Below are 14284 nucleotides of genomic sequence, written 5' to 3' on the forward strand. Positions count from 1 at the left end.
GCTGTTAGTCGATCTTATGTCGAACGTTTCAACGAAGAGTAGGATACTTTAATTTTCATTTGTGTTTTATCCGTGGTTTATATGTTGTTCTGAATTTGATCAGCGGGAAAGGAGAAGTTTAACAAAAAAAAGGGGGCGTCGGTGCCCGCAACGGTTTAGTCGTTGACACGGCACTCATCACAATAAAGTGAAGGTCCCGGGTTCGAATCCAGCGGCCCTGCATTCGAACCCGACATACTTACAAATTCTTCAAAAACACCGGCACTCTGAGGGTTTTTTATTACCTCTCCTATTGAGAACTCTCGTAAAAAAAATAGATAGAAAACAGGTTTATGAGGCTGTAACTGGTCTATCTGAGTTGGAACTGTTCTACCCAGTCCTTCCTGACAGATACTGCTCTTTTTTATTGTCTTTATAAGAGATAAATTTCAAAGTGCACTCTCAAAAAATAGTAAAACTATCGAGCCATATCACTATATTTTATTGAAGTGTAGATTGGTGGGTGTTTTATGTCACTATCGTGCAAAATGAAAAAAAGAAATCGCGTTTTTTCTCCGCTTTTCTGCAGGGTGAGTCGCCGAGAATTTTCGTCATTTAAACGATCTTATAATTGATCGTATCGATTGTATTTTTTTTTTTACCTTTCCGATTGTGTTCGTGGTATTCAGTGTTGTTTTTAATGACCGTTTTTTATTTGGAGATCGTGAGATGCGGTCTGATGTGACGTAGATTTTTAGAAAAACATTTTCTTTATCGTGCCAACGTTTCGATCTTTATTGAGATCATCTTCAGGCCCTGGGATTTATAAATATTGTTTAAATTTTACAAATACATGTAGGATATAAAAAAATGAATTTATAAAATGCTAGAAATTTTAGATTTAAAAAAAAATGGAATTTATACAATGCTAGAAAATTTTAGATTTAAAACATAAAAAAGCTGTTTTTAATCGTAATTTTGTTAGTTTGTACATTTCTTTCTTTAATCTTAACAGTCTATTTGGTGTCTGTTTTTTTTATGTCATTCAGTTTATTATTTTTTGTTTTAGCTATATTAGGAGCCATTGATTTTCCTGTTTTAGTTCTTTTCTTTGGGTTATCATTTACCAGTGTTACTGTTTTATTTATCTGTCAAGTATTTCAGTGCTATCCGTTTAATGTCAGTGGGGGTGGTTTGACTCGCTAGCATGATGTCGGTTGCTGCTGGTTTTCTGTATATGTATAATCTTAGTTTGTTGTCAGATTTAGTGACTCTGAAGTCTAGGAAATTTATACTGTCAATGTTTTCTACTTCTGACTTGAATTTTATGTTTTTGTTTAATTATCTCAGATCTGTCTGTGATTTATGTTGTTCGATGGTTGATGTTATTATGGTGAGTCATCTACATAGCTGTACGATAGTAAATATATGTATAATTTTATTTCCTAATGTGATAAATAACAACTTAATATTTCATTGTATTTTTGAGTAGGAAATTTTATTTTCCTGACGAATTAATTTGATTTTAATATACTCTGGAACGGTTTTTTTCGGTCGAACAGGTAATTTAATTATACAACACTAATAAAAGTAGATTTGCATTGTAAATCTCGGGAAAACTGTCATACCACTACCATGTTATTTTTGACTTAATTTACAACGCAGATCAGTGAAATTTAGTACAAATAGGCCATTTGCAATTTGCAATATCCGGCAGGCGGAAATTAACGCCGGAAACACGGTTTATAATAGGTTCAGAATTTATTAAATCGGTGCCTTATCACTTTCCAAAAGGGATTTGCGTTTCGTAAAACGGCGTAATTAAAACAGCCTAAGAGCGGAGGTTCACAAAATGAGATTTAATCATTAAACCCCGGTGAAAGCCTGGTTTACAAATTCATGTCCGCTTTTCTAATTGGATTTATTAAAGACAATTAAAATGTAAACAGCCACCAATGATGTACTTGAAAGAAATGACCTTTAATGGCTTATAACCGCATATCAAAAATATGTACAAAGCTCGTCGTAAAAAACAAACGATCGATCGTCATTTTTCATGAATGAAGCTTTTCCTGAATTTAGGGGAAACTTTTGGAACAAGTTAAATATACTACAATTAATTAAGGTTTTTAGTTGAGATGAAAAAAAGTTAATGGAACGAGAGGGATTCGAACCCACGACCTTCGGCTAGATTCGCCGCTGCTCTACCACCTGAGCTATCGTGACCTCGATCCAGTTTTGAAAACTCATAAGGTGGGGTTGAGATGGGGAGTTGATGTCCGAGTGGATCGAGGTCACGATAGCTCAGGTGGTAGAGCAGCGGCGTATCTAGCCCAAGGTCGTGGGTTCGAATCCCTCTCGTGCCATTAACTTTTTTTCATCTCAACTAAAAACCTTAATTAATTGTAATGATTTAATTGATCAAGGGGACCACGAAATTAGTGAATTTAAATATACTACTTTTAATTACCAGAGATTGTTGGAGATACTATGAAATTGAGGTATTTCTGAACTTCAAGTCAGGAAAACATAAAACGAATTCTTAAAGTTATTAGAAAAAAAATTGTTTAAGATTATTTGAATAATGTAGGCAAACTGTTGTACTTTCCTCGATCTGCAATTTTGTACATACGAACCAGTTCAGACAAAAAAACATTATTCATTATATAACAATAATCGTCAAATTAGTTTGGTAGATTTTGTCCTCATCAATAGAACATGAAAAATTGTTTCTTGAGCAACAGATAAACCTTTACGGGCCGTTTTTACCGGTTCTTCTTCTGGATTATAACTTCCTACTTAATTTAGAGATAGTTTGGTGTCGTGATGTGTTAAGTGTTTTTGGAAAATAAAAAGAATTTGTACTGAATGAGGTTATGCTGTTTCAGCACTACAGGAAGCGGTGGGAGCAAGTCTCCTGGAGGGACGACTCCAGGAGCAACAGGACCGGACTCGAAAACACCACCCGCACCTCACAAAGCTCTTCACAATGTCAAAGGAGGAGAACATCCTTCGGTGAGTTCAAATCTTTCCATACCCTTTATCTTCATCCCTTTAATTATAAAAAGTAATATAAAATTATGTCAAGGGCGGGGAAGACCCTTCCGTAAGTATAATATTTCCTTTAATCTAACAGTTTAGAGTAAGGGATGTTCAGTAAAAATTGACAATTTTCATCCCGTTTCAGATGGCTTTCCTCCAAAGCAGATCGATATCCTTGGTGGACATGTACATCGACAACTCTGAGCCATCTGAAAACGTCGGACAGATTCACTTCAGTCTGGAGTACGATTTCCAGAACACTACTCTCATTCTCAGGATCTTAACGGTAAGATTTTTTAAGTACCTTTTATAAATAAAACTTCGATTTACTTATTATTTTTGCGAACAATTTTTCTAAACTCTTTGCTCCCCTTTCACTCGCAACAACAACAAAATGAAAAACAACAACTGCTAACTCTATGCATATTTACTTAAACAATGGAAAAACCTGGAAAATTATACATTAGAATATAATAGACATTTCAAACATTTTAAAATTTTAGTAATTTAGAATTAAATATTTTTATTTATATGATTGATTACGTTGAAGCATACGTTGTACAAATTAATTATTAAGTAGTTGTACATGTGTATCTGTACGTTCCTGTGTGTGAAATTAATACATAGATCAATACGAAGATAAAATAATGAAAAAAACTATATGTTTTTTATTATATGGCTTTGCTTTAAGCATATAGCAATAGTACACATTATATAATAAATACATAAGTACACATCACATAATAAATAGTTTTACACATAAGTAAATAATTACCATACGTTGGTGTCCGAGTGGATCGAATTCGCGATAGCTCAAGTGGTAGCGTAGCGGCGTACGAAGCCGAAGGTCGTGGGTTCGAATCCCGCCCGTGACACTGACTTTTTTATCTCAACCTTACATAAAAATTAATTAATTGAAAGAGGTTATTTGGTCAATCGGACCACGAAGCATAATGAACTACCATAATACACAACTACAACGACACTACAATTTATATCACAGTATCACACATTAATATCACAAATCTTCAAAAATGCACATATCAATTTATACGCTTCCAGATTTCCAGTTTAAAGCAAGCTTCCAGGCAAAACGTTCGCTCAAAATTTTTCACAAAAAATTTCCGGGTGGAAAAATTTCTGTCTTGACTTTTCACTATTCTGGGCATATTAAAATTATACGCTTTAGGTTTTTCGGTCCATCGCACGTCTCGCAGTTTCGAGCAGCTGTACGGGAAAATTTTTACATCTATGCACCGCACACGCAATGGTTTCAGTGAATACGAGATATCGATGTAAAAAATTATTTTGTGCTATAATTTCCAGAGAACATGGTTTTGATCCCATTTCCGGGAATATGGATATATATATATAGCAAATCCGCAGTTCCCTGGGTGTGCCAGGTCCTCCGTTCATGCATCAAATGTTTGATGAATAGGCGTTTTGCGTCCGTCTGTGTGCTTGTGTGATTGTGATATTCTCGGTTCTTTGTCGCTTTTTTTCGCCAATCGGTCTACTACCTCATTACCATGGATGCCACAATGTCCCCGACTCCAGCAAAAAACTACCTTTTTGTGGTGAGACTCGTCGTGTATGGCATTAACGATTTCCGCTAGGAGATAATCAGACCTTGCGTTTTTTCGTAAAATTGCTCGATCTGCTTTATAAATTCCCATCCAACGTGGCAGCATACATAAGGGCTCTTGTCAGCGCATACATTTCGGCAGTAAAAATCGATTATTTCTTTTTTGTAGTTCTTAATTGGGTCATAGTAGGCACTTCCTACATTCCCCCTTAACACCGGTCCGCCCATGAAAATTATATGATGATGATTAGGTACCATCTAGCTTATATCCAAAGCCAAAAATAAAAAAACTATAGTTTAATTACATTATTTAATTGGATAAAAAATAAAGAGTAACATATTACAATAGCTATTATGATTTCTGAGGAATATCAGATCGTTTTTCTTGTCCTAGTCTGTAGCGTAGGATTTTCTTTTTTTAAAAATTTAAATATTGAGGGAGCAGAATAAGTAGTCTCAAGTAAGGCAGTAGTTAGACAAATAAAGTGGATGTAGTAAAACCACTCGACCAAAACTCAGGATTTTATTATAGGCGAGTAAAGAAACGAGCTGAGCATTGTCGTGATGAAACATCACACCTTTTATTGTCAGTCTGGGCGATTTTCCTCAAACCCCTATTTAGATAAGTCAGAGCAGAAGATGTCGGTTTACAGTTTGGTTTTATGGATGAAACTCAAAAGTATACCTGTCCCTTCGAATCCCACTAAACGCTGAACTCTTCTTCGGACGTAAACCTATGATTGCCCCAGCTAACCGTGCAGACGAGGCTACGTTGTCGCAAAGAATGCATTTTCCATACCCAGTCTCAATTTGCTTGAAAGAAACCCATTATTTTTTGTAGGGAATCGCAACAGGAACGAGCTATAAGATTTACTAGGCTCATGGATAGACACATAGTCTCTAAGTTTCAGACATCATAGGAACTGGCACATTCAATTTTTTTTTAAATGGTGAAAAGTGCTATCCGATCCTTGATATCAACGGTTGAACTTCAAACAGCCTGGGGATTTTCAAATTGAATCCCCCTGACCTGAACCATGAATAGATACATAATCGCTAGTCACTCCAGACATCATAGGAACTGGCACATTCAATTTTTTTTTAATGGTAAAAAGTGCTATCCGATCCTTGATATCAACGGTTGAACTTTAAACAGCCTGGGGATTTTCAAATTGAATCCCCCTGACCTGAACCATGAATAGATACATAATCGCTAGTAACTCCAGACATCATAGGAACAAGCACATTTAATTTTTTTTTAAGATGGTAAAAAGTGCTATCCGATCCTTGATATCATCGGTTGAAGTTCAAACAACCTGGGGATTTTCAAATCGAATACCTCTGACCAGAACCATGAATAGACACATAGTCGCTAGTATCTCCAGACATCATAGGAACAGATACATTTAAATTTTTTTAAGATGGTAAAAAGTGCTGTCACATCCTTGATATCAACGGTTGAACTCTAAGCAGCCTGGGGATTTTCAAATTGAATACCCCTGACCAGAACCATGAAAACCCCTTATGCACTGTTAATTAAATTGTCATCGTAAATAATAGACATTCCTAATAGCTCAAATCGGTTGTATTTTACCAATCTACACATTCCCTCACCTAACATTGAACCGACATAGGTTCAATACCAAATCAGTGAAATTAACTAGTTGTTTTGGTCCAAAATTCCTGTTGTTCTTCTTAAAAAGAAGGTATTGTTTATCAGTTATATTATTTCCAACAAATCATTGATTACCGGGATGTTTTTATAAATAGAAAGTTAGTTATAATAAACCCCTGTTAAAATCTTGCTGTCCATTTGTGGTGTTACGTTATTAGGTGAGATGTTACGTTATTTAATTACCGTTTCATATGCAATTGATGTACCAGTCTCTGGTTTACGATATCATTACTCCTCTATGCAATAAATATGTCATATCTGTATAACAAAGTGATTCTGGAGTAGTAAGGGCTCCTTGGCCCAGTTCAAATAAAAAAGAAGACCCCTACGCAAAAGTAGCCCGTACAGACATCAGACAAACAATGTCACTGTACAGTCAGGAGCAGATGATGATGGTGATGAGGATACTAGATCTTCTCAGAAGTATTAGATTTTGAGAAATCTATTTCTTATCATTGACTGTTGCTGCTACAATTTCATTCCCTATGTTTTTACTATATGATTGGTTATGTCTCCATTGAGCCGTTGCATCGTTTTCGAAGATGATATGGGTGGCTGGTTCTTCCTCCTCATTACATAATGTCCAAATCGGGTTTATATATGCCCATGTTATGTAGTTGAAGTATGTGGTAGAAATGATGGCCAACATAACCACCGCGATGACCAAACTTTCTGGCTGACTAGAAAAACAAAAAGCAAGATAATTTAAAACTGATGAGCCGACAAGATCTTAAAATAGCAACTTGGAATGCAAATGGCATCCTAGGTTAAAAAAAATATCTTAAATCAGCAGACAATTGATATTTGCTTATTATTTAAAATCCACTTAACAAAAACAGTTATTTTTTAAATTAAATGGCTACAGAATATATCACCGTTCATCCTAAAAAGAAAGGTAAAGGTGCTAGGGCTATCACCGGACAATACGACATTTCGAAGAGCGATCGACATAAAGGCAAGAGTGCCACAAGGTAGCATATTAGATTCACTATTTTTCGTGGCCCGCTTGACCAAATAATTAATTAAGGTTTTAAGTTGAGATAAAAAAGCCAGTGTCACGAGCGGGATTCGAACCCAGGACATTCGGCTTGATCCGCCGCTACTCTACCATTTGAGAGATCCCCTCGGGCTCCAACTTCCCATCTCAACCACACCTTTTTGAATTTTCCCTACTTTTTGCCATTTTTCAATTTTTTTATCTCAACTTAAAACCTTAATTAATTCATTAAATGAGTAATGAATTAAAATGAAGTATACTTCATTAAAGCTCTCCGTGACCATTTCATTTGTCGCCGAGAATCAAATAGATTACACGACATTTGAAAACTGGCAAAAAGGAGGGAAAATTCAAAAAGGTTGGTTGAGATGGGAAGTTAGCGTCTGAGTAGATCGAAGTCACGATAGCTCAAGTAGTAGAGTAGCGGCGTATCAAGCCGAAGGTCGTGTGTTCGAATCCCGCTCGTCACACTGACTTTTTTATCTCAACTTAAAATCTTAATTAATTGATTGGTAGCATATTAGGTTCACTGCTTTACTTGTTATTTTCCAAAAATAGATAGAGTAAAAATTGCAACGTTTGCAATGACACAGCGGTGACACCAGTAGGACCGACTATCAACCTTTCAATCAAAATCCTTGAAAAGGCTTGTAATAAGATAAACGAATGGACAATATATGGAGCATCAAGCTCAGTCAGCCTTACATCGCTAGAACTACACGGCCCATCAAAAAAAACGACAACCTGGTTTTGTCACGAAAAACTTGCCAACTTTGGAAATGCATATTTTCTCAACCTTTTAACCCACAGACCTCCAAAAGCTCGTAAAAACCCATGCTTCTTGCCCAAAAATCAAAAATAACTAGAAAACTATGAAGAAATTGAGCAAAGTGGAAGGTGACCAATAGACAACTTATTAAAATATCCTATCGATTTGCTATATGGCGCCGCAATGTGGGGCAAGGGCGGAAAAAAATTGATTTTCTGAAAGTATCGATTTCGAAAATCTGATTAATGATTCTCACAATATATTAGCCACAGAATCTAGGTACGTCAAGGCTGAAACCTAACTAAAACTCACTAACTAGGCGTCCAAATTCAAGAGAGTAATTGTGACTGAACTTGATTTAACTTATCAGGAGTGTTAGTCAACGCGAGGTAAGAAAAAATTTTTAAAACATTTTTTTTTGCTTCTCTAGGATCCCTAACAATGCAATACTGCGGTCAAAACCTGAAAAAATTAAGGGGTTAAAGCAGTACAATGTAAGAATTAGTCGACAATAATGAAAAGCTGTAGTCCTCCAAAGCAAGCTCCAATTTCAACCGCACTGAGGAAAGTTTCTCCTCGCTGTAGACATGTTAAAGTTCACATTAAGACAACAATCATCCGCCCTACCTGCCTATCCGCCCTTAGCATCCTGATTATCCTGAATGTTTAAATATTCTTTAATCTTTGAATTTACTCATCAAACGTAATGTGATTATTCTCGAGTTCTTTGAATTATCTGCTCTATATAACATATTATCTTCATACCGGTTTATTGATCATTTTTTTACCCACCTTTGCGTCTTGAATTGTGATTTTGAACAACCATTCTCGTGTACGCGGAAATCAATGAAACATAAAGCCCACGTTCCAACTGATGACTTTTTTCGAAATGTGAATTTTTTTTAAATCTGTACAGAATATCGATCACTTTCCACCATATAAGTAGTTTTTGCTTCGTTAGGTATTCATCCCGTGGCTCTGGCACCAATTGCAATCGGCTAACTACCCTAAAAAACATAAAAATGGTCGGTCTATAATTTTTGCCGAAAAACAGGCCCTGGAGCGAAGGCGGATATAACCAAATTTTTGTAAAGTGGGCATTTTAATAATATAATACACATTTCATACAGTAAATTAGTTTTAGAATCAATAAATGATAACTATTCACAGCTCAAAATTGAATTTAGCATATACAAAAACATAGAAAACGATACCACCGATGATTATTTAAGTCGTTTTCGATTTTTGGATGTTGGACCACAATTTTGGACAGCTGATATAGTCTAATCGATTCGAAAATGGTTTCATTGAATTCAGCGTACTAAAACACATAAACACACAAAATTTTGTGAACCTAATTTAAATAGCATGGGTGTGAATTTTTCCGCTTTTTGGCCTTTTGGCCCCACTGTGCCGTTCCAGGACGATTTCCTAGCTCCACACTCAATTTGAAGTTTTCGTAAAAAGTGCAAATATATTCCGAAATTTTTGAATTTACTGATGAATCACTTAAGGCAGGAAAAGATTTTAAAAAGTCATCTTGTTCAGCGTAAAATTGTCTAAAAAATGCAACCTAGCGCAGATCTGTGACTTAAAAAATTGAAAAAATATGCATTTCCAAATTTGGCCATTTTTCATGCAAAAACCAGGGGTTTTTTTAATGGGCAGTGTATTGTGCCATACAACAGATACAGGTAAATGTCCGGGGTGACCTTAGATGCCAAGCTAAAAAGGAAAGAGCACGAAGAAAAACGACAAAAAAGTTTAAAGTATAGACAACTATACTGCCTGATAGGACGCAGCTTCAGCAATAAATAGTATTATACAAACAATCATGATCAATTTTTAAGCTAATCCTATCTCAGGACTATAAATATTTTTAGTTGTACATGGATACACCTTGACGTATGCGATATGTGTTATTTATTGTAACGAATGTATTTATTTGCGTGAATGGAGAGGGTTATCCCCAATTACCCCCAGTAATATCAAGTACTGTAAACGCTAACGAGTCTATTACGTTGTTTTTTCTTTTTCTATGTAATTTTCGTTGTTATTTGAATTACTTTTTCACATTTGACGAGGCCTGTGAGTCAGATAGGCTAGCAAGAGGATAAAGAGATCGTTTTATTTTTGTTCCTGTTCTCTTATTCAAAAATAAGAGTTTTAGGAGAAATAAAACAAATGTATGCTTCTTGTACGACAGGTTAATTCTTTTATTTCTTCTAAATCTCTTATTTCCGAATAAGTAGAACAGGAAAAAATATAAAACGATCTCTTTATCCTATTGCTAACCTATCTGTTCTTAAAGGCTTCGTCAAATATGAAAAAATAATTCAAATAGCAACGAAAAATACACAGAAACAAGAACAAAAAACAACAGTCTGGTTAGCGATTACACTTTTCATATTTTTCTATTTTACGCGAAATTGACGTACTATGTCACAAGTTATATTTATTTAATATAATTTTATTTACATCTACAGCTAATATTAATATCATATTTCATGTTAATGGCTTTCAAGTAAAATTGTATAAATAAATTGTTTTGTACTCGATAACAACGAGAAAAGGGTTCGAGTAAGAAAATGAATGCGTTGTTTTGAAACAAAGCTGACTTTAATTTCAGCGCGCTCATGAAAGTATTCATACGATGAAGTCCTCGGCTGAAGAGCATGATAGGCATTCATCCTCTTCTCGTTAACTCCTTTACTGCAAATTTTATGAGCCGTCTGGTTAAGGTTTTTATACGGCAATTTACCTGATGCTTTTTACTTTTTATCATCCATTATGCGACATTTATGACTTTCTATTTTAACTAATCGACTAATCCTATATGAAAACTGCTATATTTATACCAACCTGACAGTAGGAAAATAATCTTTAAAATCCAACCAACGAGAGAGTTGGAAGAACTGTGACATAATTGCTTTAAAGTGCGTATTTTTATTTGAACCTCCATTTAACTAAATTAAGTTTAAAAAAAGGCATATCAAACAGATCTAAAATCCAAAAAAGTCCTTTTTCTCTCCTTAGAAAGTCAATCATTTCCTTATTCTTAACCCTCTTCAAACCACGGGTGACCAAAGGAACAAATTTCACCAGCGGGGTCTATTGCTCATTTTTTTGGAACTTTTTGAATGTAAAGGTAAAGAAAAAGCAACAACACAGTAAATGATTTTTTTAAAGACATCTAACGTTCTTTCACATTCACTACTTTTCGTGAACCGCTTGACCAAACAATATTTTTCAAGTAATCTATCTATATTTAAGGTATTCGTTGAGATAAAAAATTCCGTGACACAAGCGGGATTCGAACCCATGACCTTCGGCTAGATACGCCTCTACTCTACCACTTGAGCTATCGTGACTTCTATCCACTCGGACACTAACTTTCCATCTCAACCCGACCTTTTGAATTTTCCATCCTTTTTGCCATTTTTCAAATGTCATGTAATCTATTTGATTCTCGGCGACAAATGAAATGGCCACGGAGAGCTTTAGTGAAGATGTACTTCATTTAACTTATTAAATTCACTAGTTTTCGTGGTCCGCATGACCAATTAATATCTGTCAATTAATTAAGATTTTCAGTTGAAATAAAAAATTCAGTGTGAAGTTAGTGTCCGAGTGGATCGAAAAAAACAAATAGAAACTCTACAAATCATCGATTTTTTGTGTAGTTATTAAAATTTTGAAGTTCTGCTTTTTTTTAATGTAAATAATTTTTGAAATACGTGAAAAAAATCGACCACAAAATCAAACTTCACCGATTTGTTCTGGAGATATTGACATTTTCTTCAGAACTCCATAATTTCTATTTGTCGTTAAACTTTTTTAAAAAAAGGGAACTTCACACAAGAAAAAACAGTTACACCATTGAAATTATCAAACATTAAAATAAAAAGTTCTTTGTTGTCCAGCTCATGTTCACTTGATTATCAGGGACGTTGTTAAGTAAAATATTTTTTAATTAATTAAGGTTTTTAGCTGAAATAAAAAATTCAGTGTCACTAGCGGGATTCGAACCCACGACCTCCGGCTAGATCCGCCGCTACTCTACCACGCTATCATGACTTCGATCCCCTCGGGCACTAACTTCCCATCTCAACCCCACCTTTTAAATTTTCCCTCCTTTTTGTTATTTTTCAAATGTCGTGTAATCTATTAGATTCTCGGTGACAAATGAAATGGCCACGGAGATTTTTATGGAAGATATACTTTGTTTTAACTTATAACTATAACTTATTAAATTAAATAGTAAAACGTTTAATTACTATTATTTGTGATTCTGACGATAAATTTTGATTTTATGTGACTATGAGTGCAAAAATAAAGATGAATTAAGAAACATATTCAACTTTTATTTTATATCCCCCGTTTAATTTATTTACTAATACTAAATTTAAGCCATTACGTGGATGTCCTAGAACCCTGTAAAGTCTCCCGTAAATCAATAGCGTCATTTTTATTAATTTCGTAAAAGATCGGAAGGCGATAGATTTGATTGGAAAAAAAGTATTTTTTGATAATACCAAATTTGTATTCAGTGGTTTTGTGGGGTGCTAAAAACGAATATTAACACTGTTTCTTGTTAGAAAAATATTTTAACTTACTTTGCCCGAAAAGAATGTTTTATTATTTCTGTAAGGAAGTAAATTCGATATACGTAAATACAATATATAATTTCAATTAATTAATCTTTATGTATTGGTTGAGATAAAATCTCTCCGTGGCCATTTCATTTGTCGCCGAGAATCAAATAGATTACACGACATTTGAAAAATAACAAAAAGGAGGGAAAATTCAAAAGGTGGGGTTGAGATGGGAAATTAGTGCCCGAGTGGATCGAAGTCACGATAGCGTGGTAGAGTAGCGGCGGATCAAGCCGAACGTCGTGGGTTCGAATCCCGCTCGTGGCACTGAATTTTTTTATCTCTACTAAAAACCTTAATTAATTGAAAGATTAATGACTAGGTTGGGTGCATCACAACCGACATTCATACTTTAATGATAAAATATTTATAATTCAAGATTTCCGATTTGACATTTAATGCGAACTTAATACAGGACTAGTAATAGATCACCTAAAGCCTCAATATCCTTGAGAAGAAAGGTGAGTAATTATTGAAATAAAATAACCTAGGGTGCTACACACCAACCTGGTGAGAGGATTGTACAATAATACCTTTTATATCACTCCATTATTAACCAATTATATAAAAAGTTACGAATAACTTTTACTTTACCTCTTTTTGATCATCTCAGATGGTCTTTTTGATTGGTTTGTCAGCCAGTTGGTCATATCAATAATTACTGTTATGAAAGACTTTATGAAATAATTATTCAGAAATCGTGAGATGCGGTCTGGTGTGATGTAGGATTCAGAAAAACATTTTCTTTATCGTGGCAACGTTTCGATCTTTATTGAGATCATCTTCAGGGCCTGGGATTTAAAAACATTGTTTACATTTAACAACAAATATTTTGCATTGTATAAATTCGCTTTTCCACATCCTAAATGTATTTGTTTAATGTAAACAATGTTTGTAAATCCCAGGCCCTGAATATGATCTCAATAAAAATGAAAACGTTGGCACGATAAAGAAAACATTTTTCTGAAACCTATCACACCAGACCGCATCTCACGATTTCTGAATAATTATCGATTAACGGTCACTAATCACCACACACTTTATGAAATGTTCTTTGTACAGTAACGGTTAATAATGACATGTAGAAACAATGTTTTATTTCTTAAAATTTGAATTCTGTAAGAGTTGAGATTCGCTCGAAAGACAAAGGATCGCAGAAGTATCGCGTTGCCAAAGTAGTAGCGTTTATAACAGCGTGGAATTTCCAGGCCCTTAATTGCGCGTTATAACCCTCGAAACGTTCCTTCTGCTAAAGAAGGACAAACACAATTTTCATCGTTTTATTCTTTGTACCTTTGCTAGCTAAGAATTTGCCAATTCGTTGAATTAATTTACGTCCCATGACAGTTGATTTGTACCCTTTGATCTTTTCCTTGCCTCCTGTTTTATATAAAGAATGTAACAGTTTGAAAATTTCTCGTGTCGCTTAAAGAACAGACTAAGACGTTTCGTTCTTTGTTCTGTCTTTTTTTTCACACAATATCGTTTTTACTATGTAATAAAACATGACTAAACTTTCGCTCTCACTCAAGGGTTTACATTTTATTTATATATATATATATANTATATATATAGAGAGAGA

The 14284-nt window shown here is 34.6% G+C and overlaps 1 protein-coding gene across 9 annotated transcripts in view; it reads left to right on the forward strand.

The window, feature by feature from the left end:
* The window catches only part of LOC106669978 (synaptotagmin-7), a 378922-nt gene that overhangs the window by 318626 nt on the left and 46012 nt on the right, over positions 1–14284 (forward strand). For 7 of the 9 annotated variants that reach the window (XM_014399921.2, XM_024229097.1, XM_024229098.1 and 4 more), the window contains 3 exons: positions 2868–2994; positions 3068–3085; positions 3167–3307. In XM_014399921.2, coding sequence (XP_014255407.1) covers positions 2868–2994; positions 3068–3085; positions 3167–3307 — 286 coding nt within the window. The remainder of the gene's footprint in view (positions 1–2867; positions 2995–3067; positions 3086–3166; positions 3308–14284) is intronic. The other 2 variants (XM_014399931.2, XM_024229099.1) reach the window with 1 other exon arrangement.

This window comes from Cimex lectularius, unplaced genomic scaffold, assembly GCF_000648675.2.
Source record: "Cimex lectularius strain Harlan isolate CLEC.00 unplaced genomic scaffold, Clec_2.1 scaffold318, whole genome shotgun sequence".
NCBI classification, from domain to species: domain Eukaryota; kingdom Metazoa; phylum Arthropoda; class Insecta; order Hemiptera; family Cimicidae; genus Cimex; species Cimex lectularius.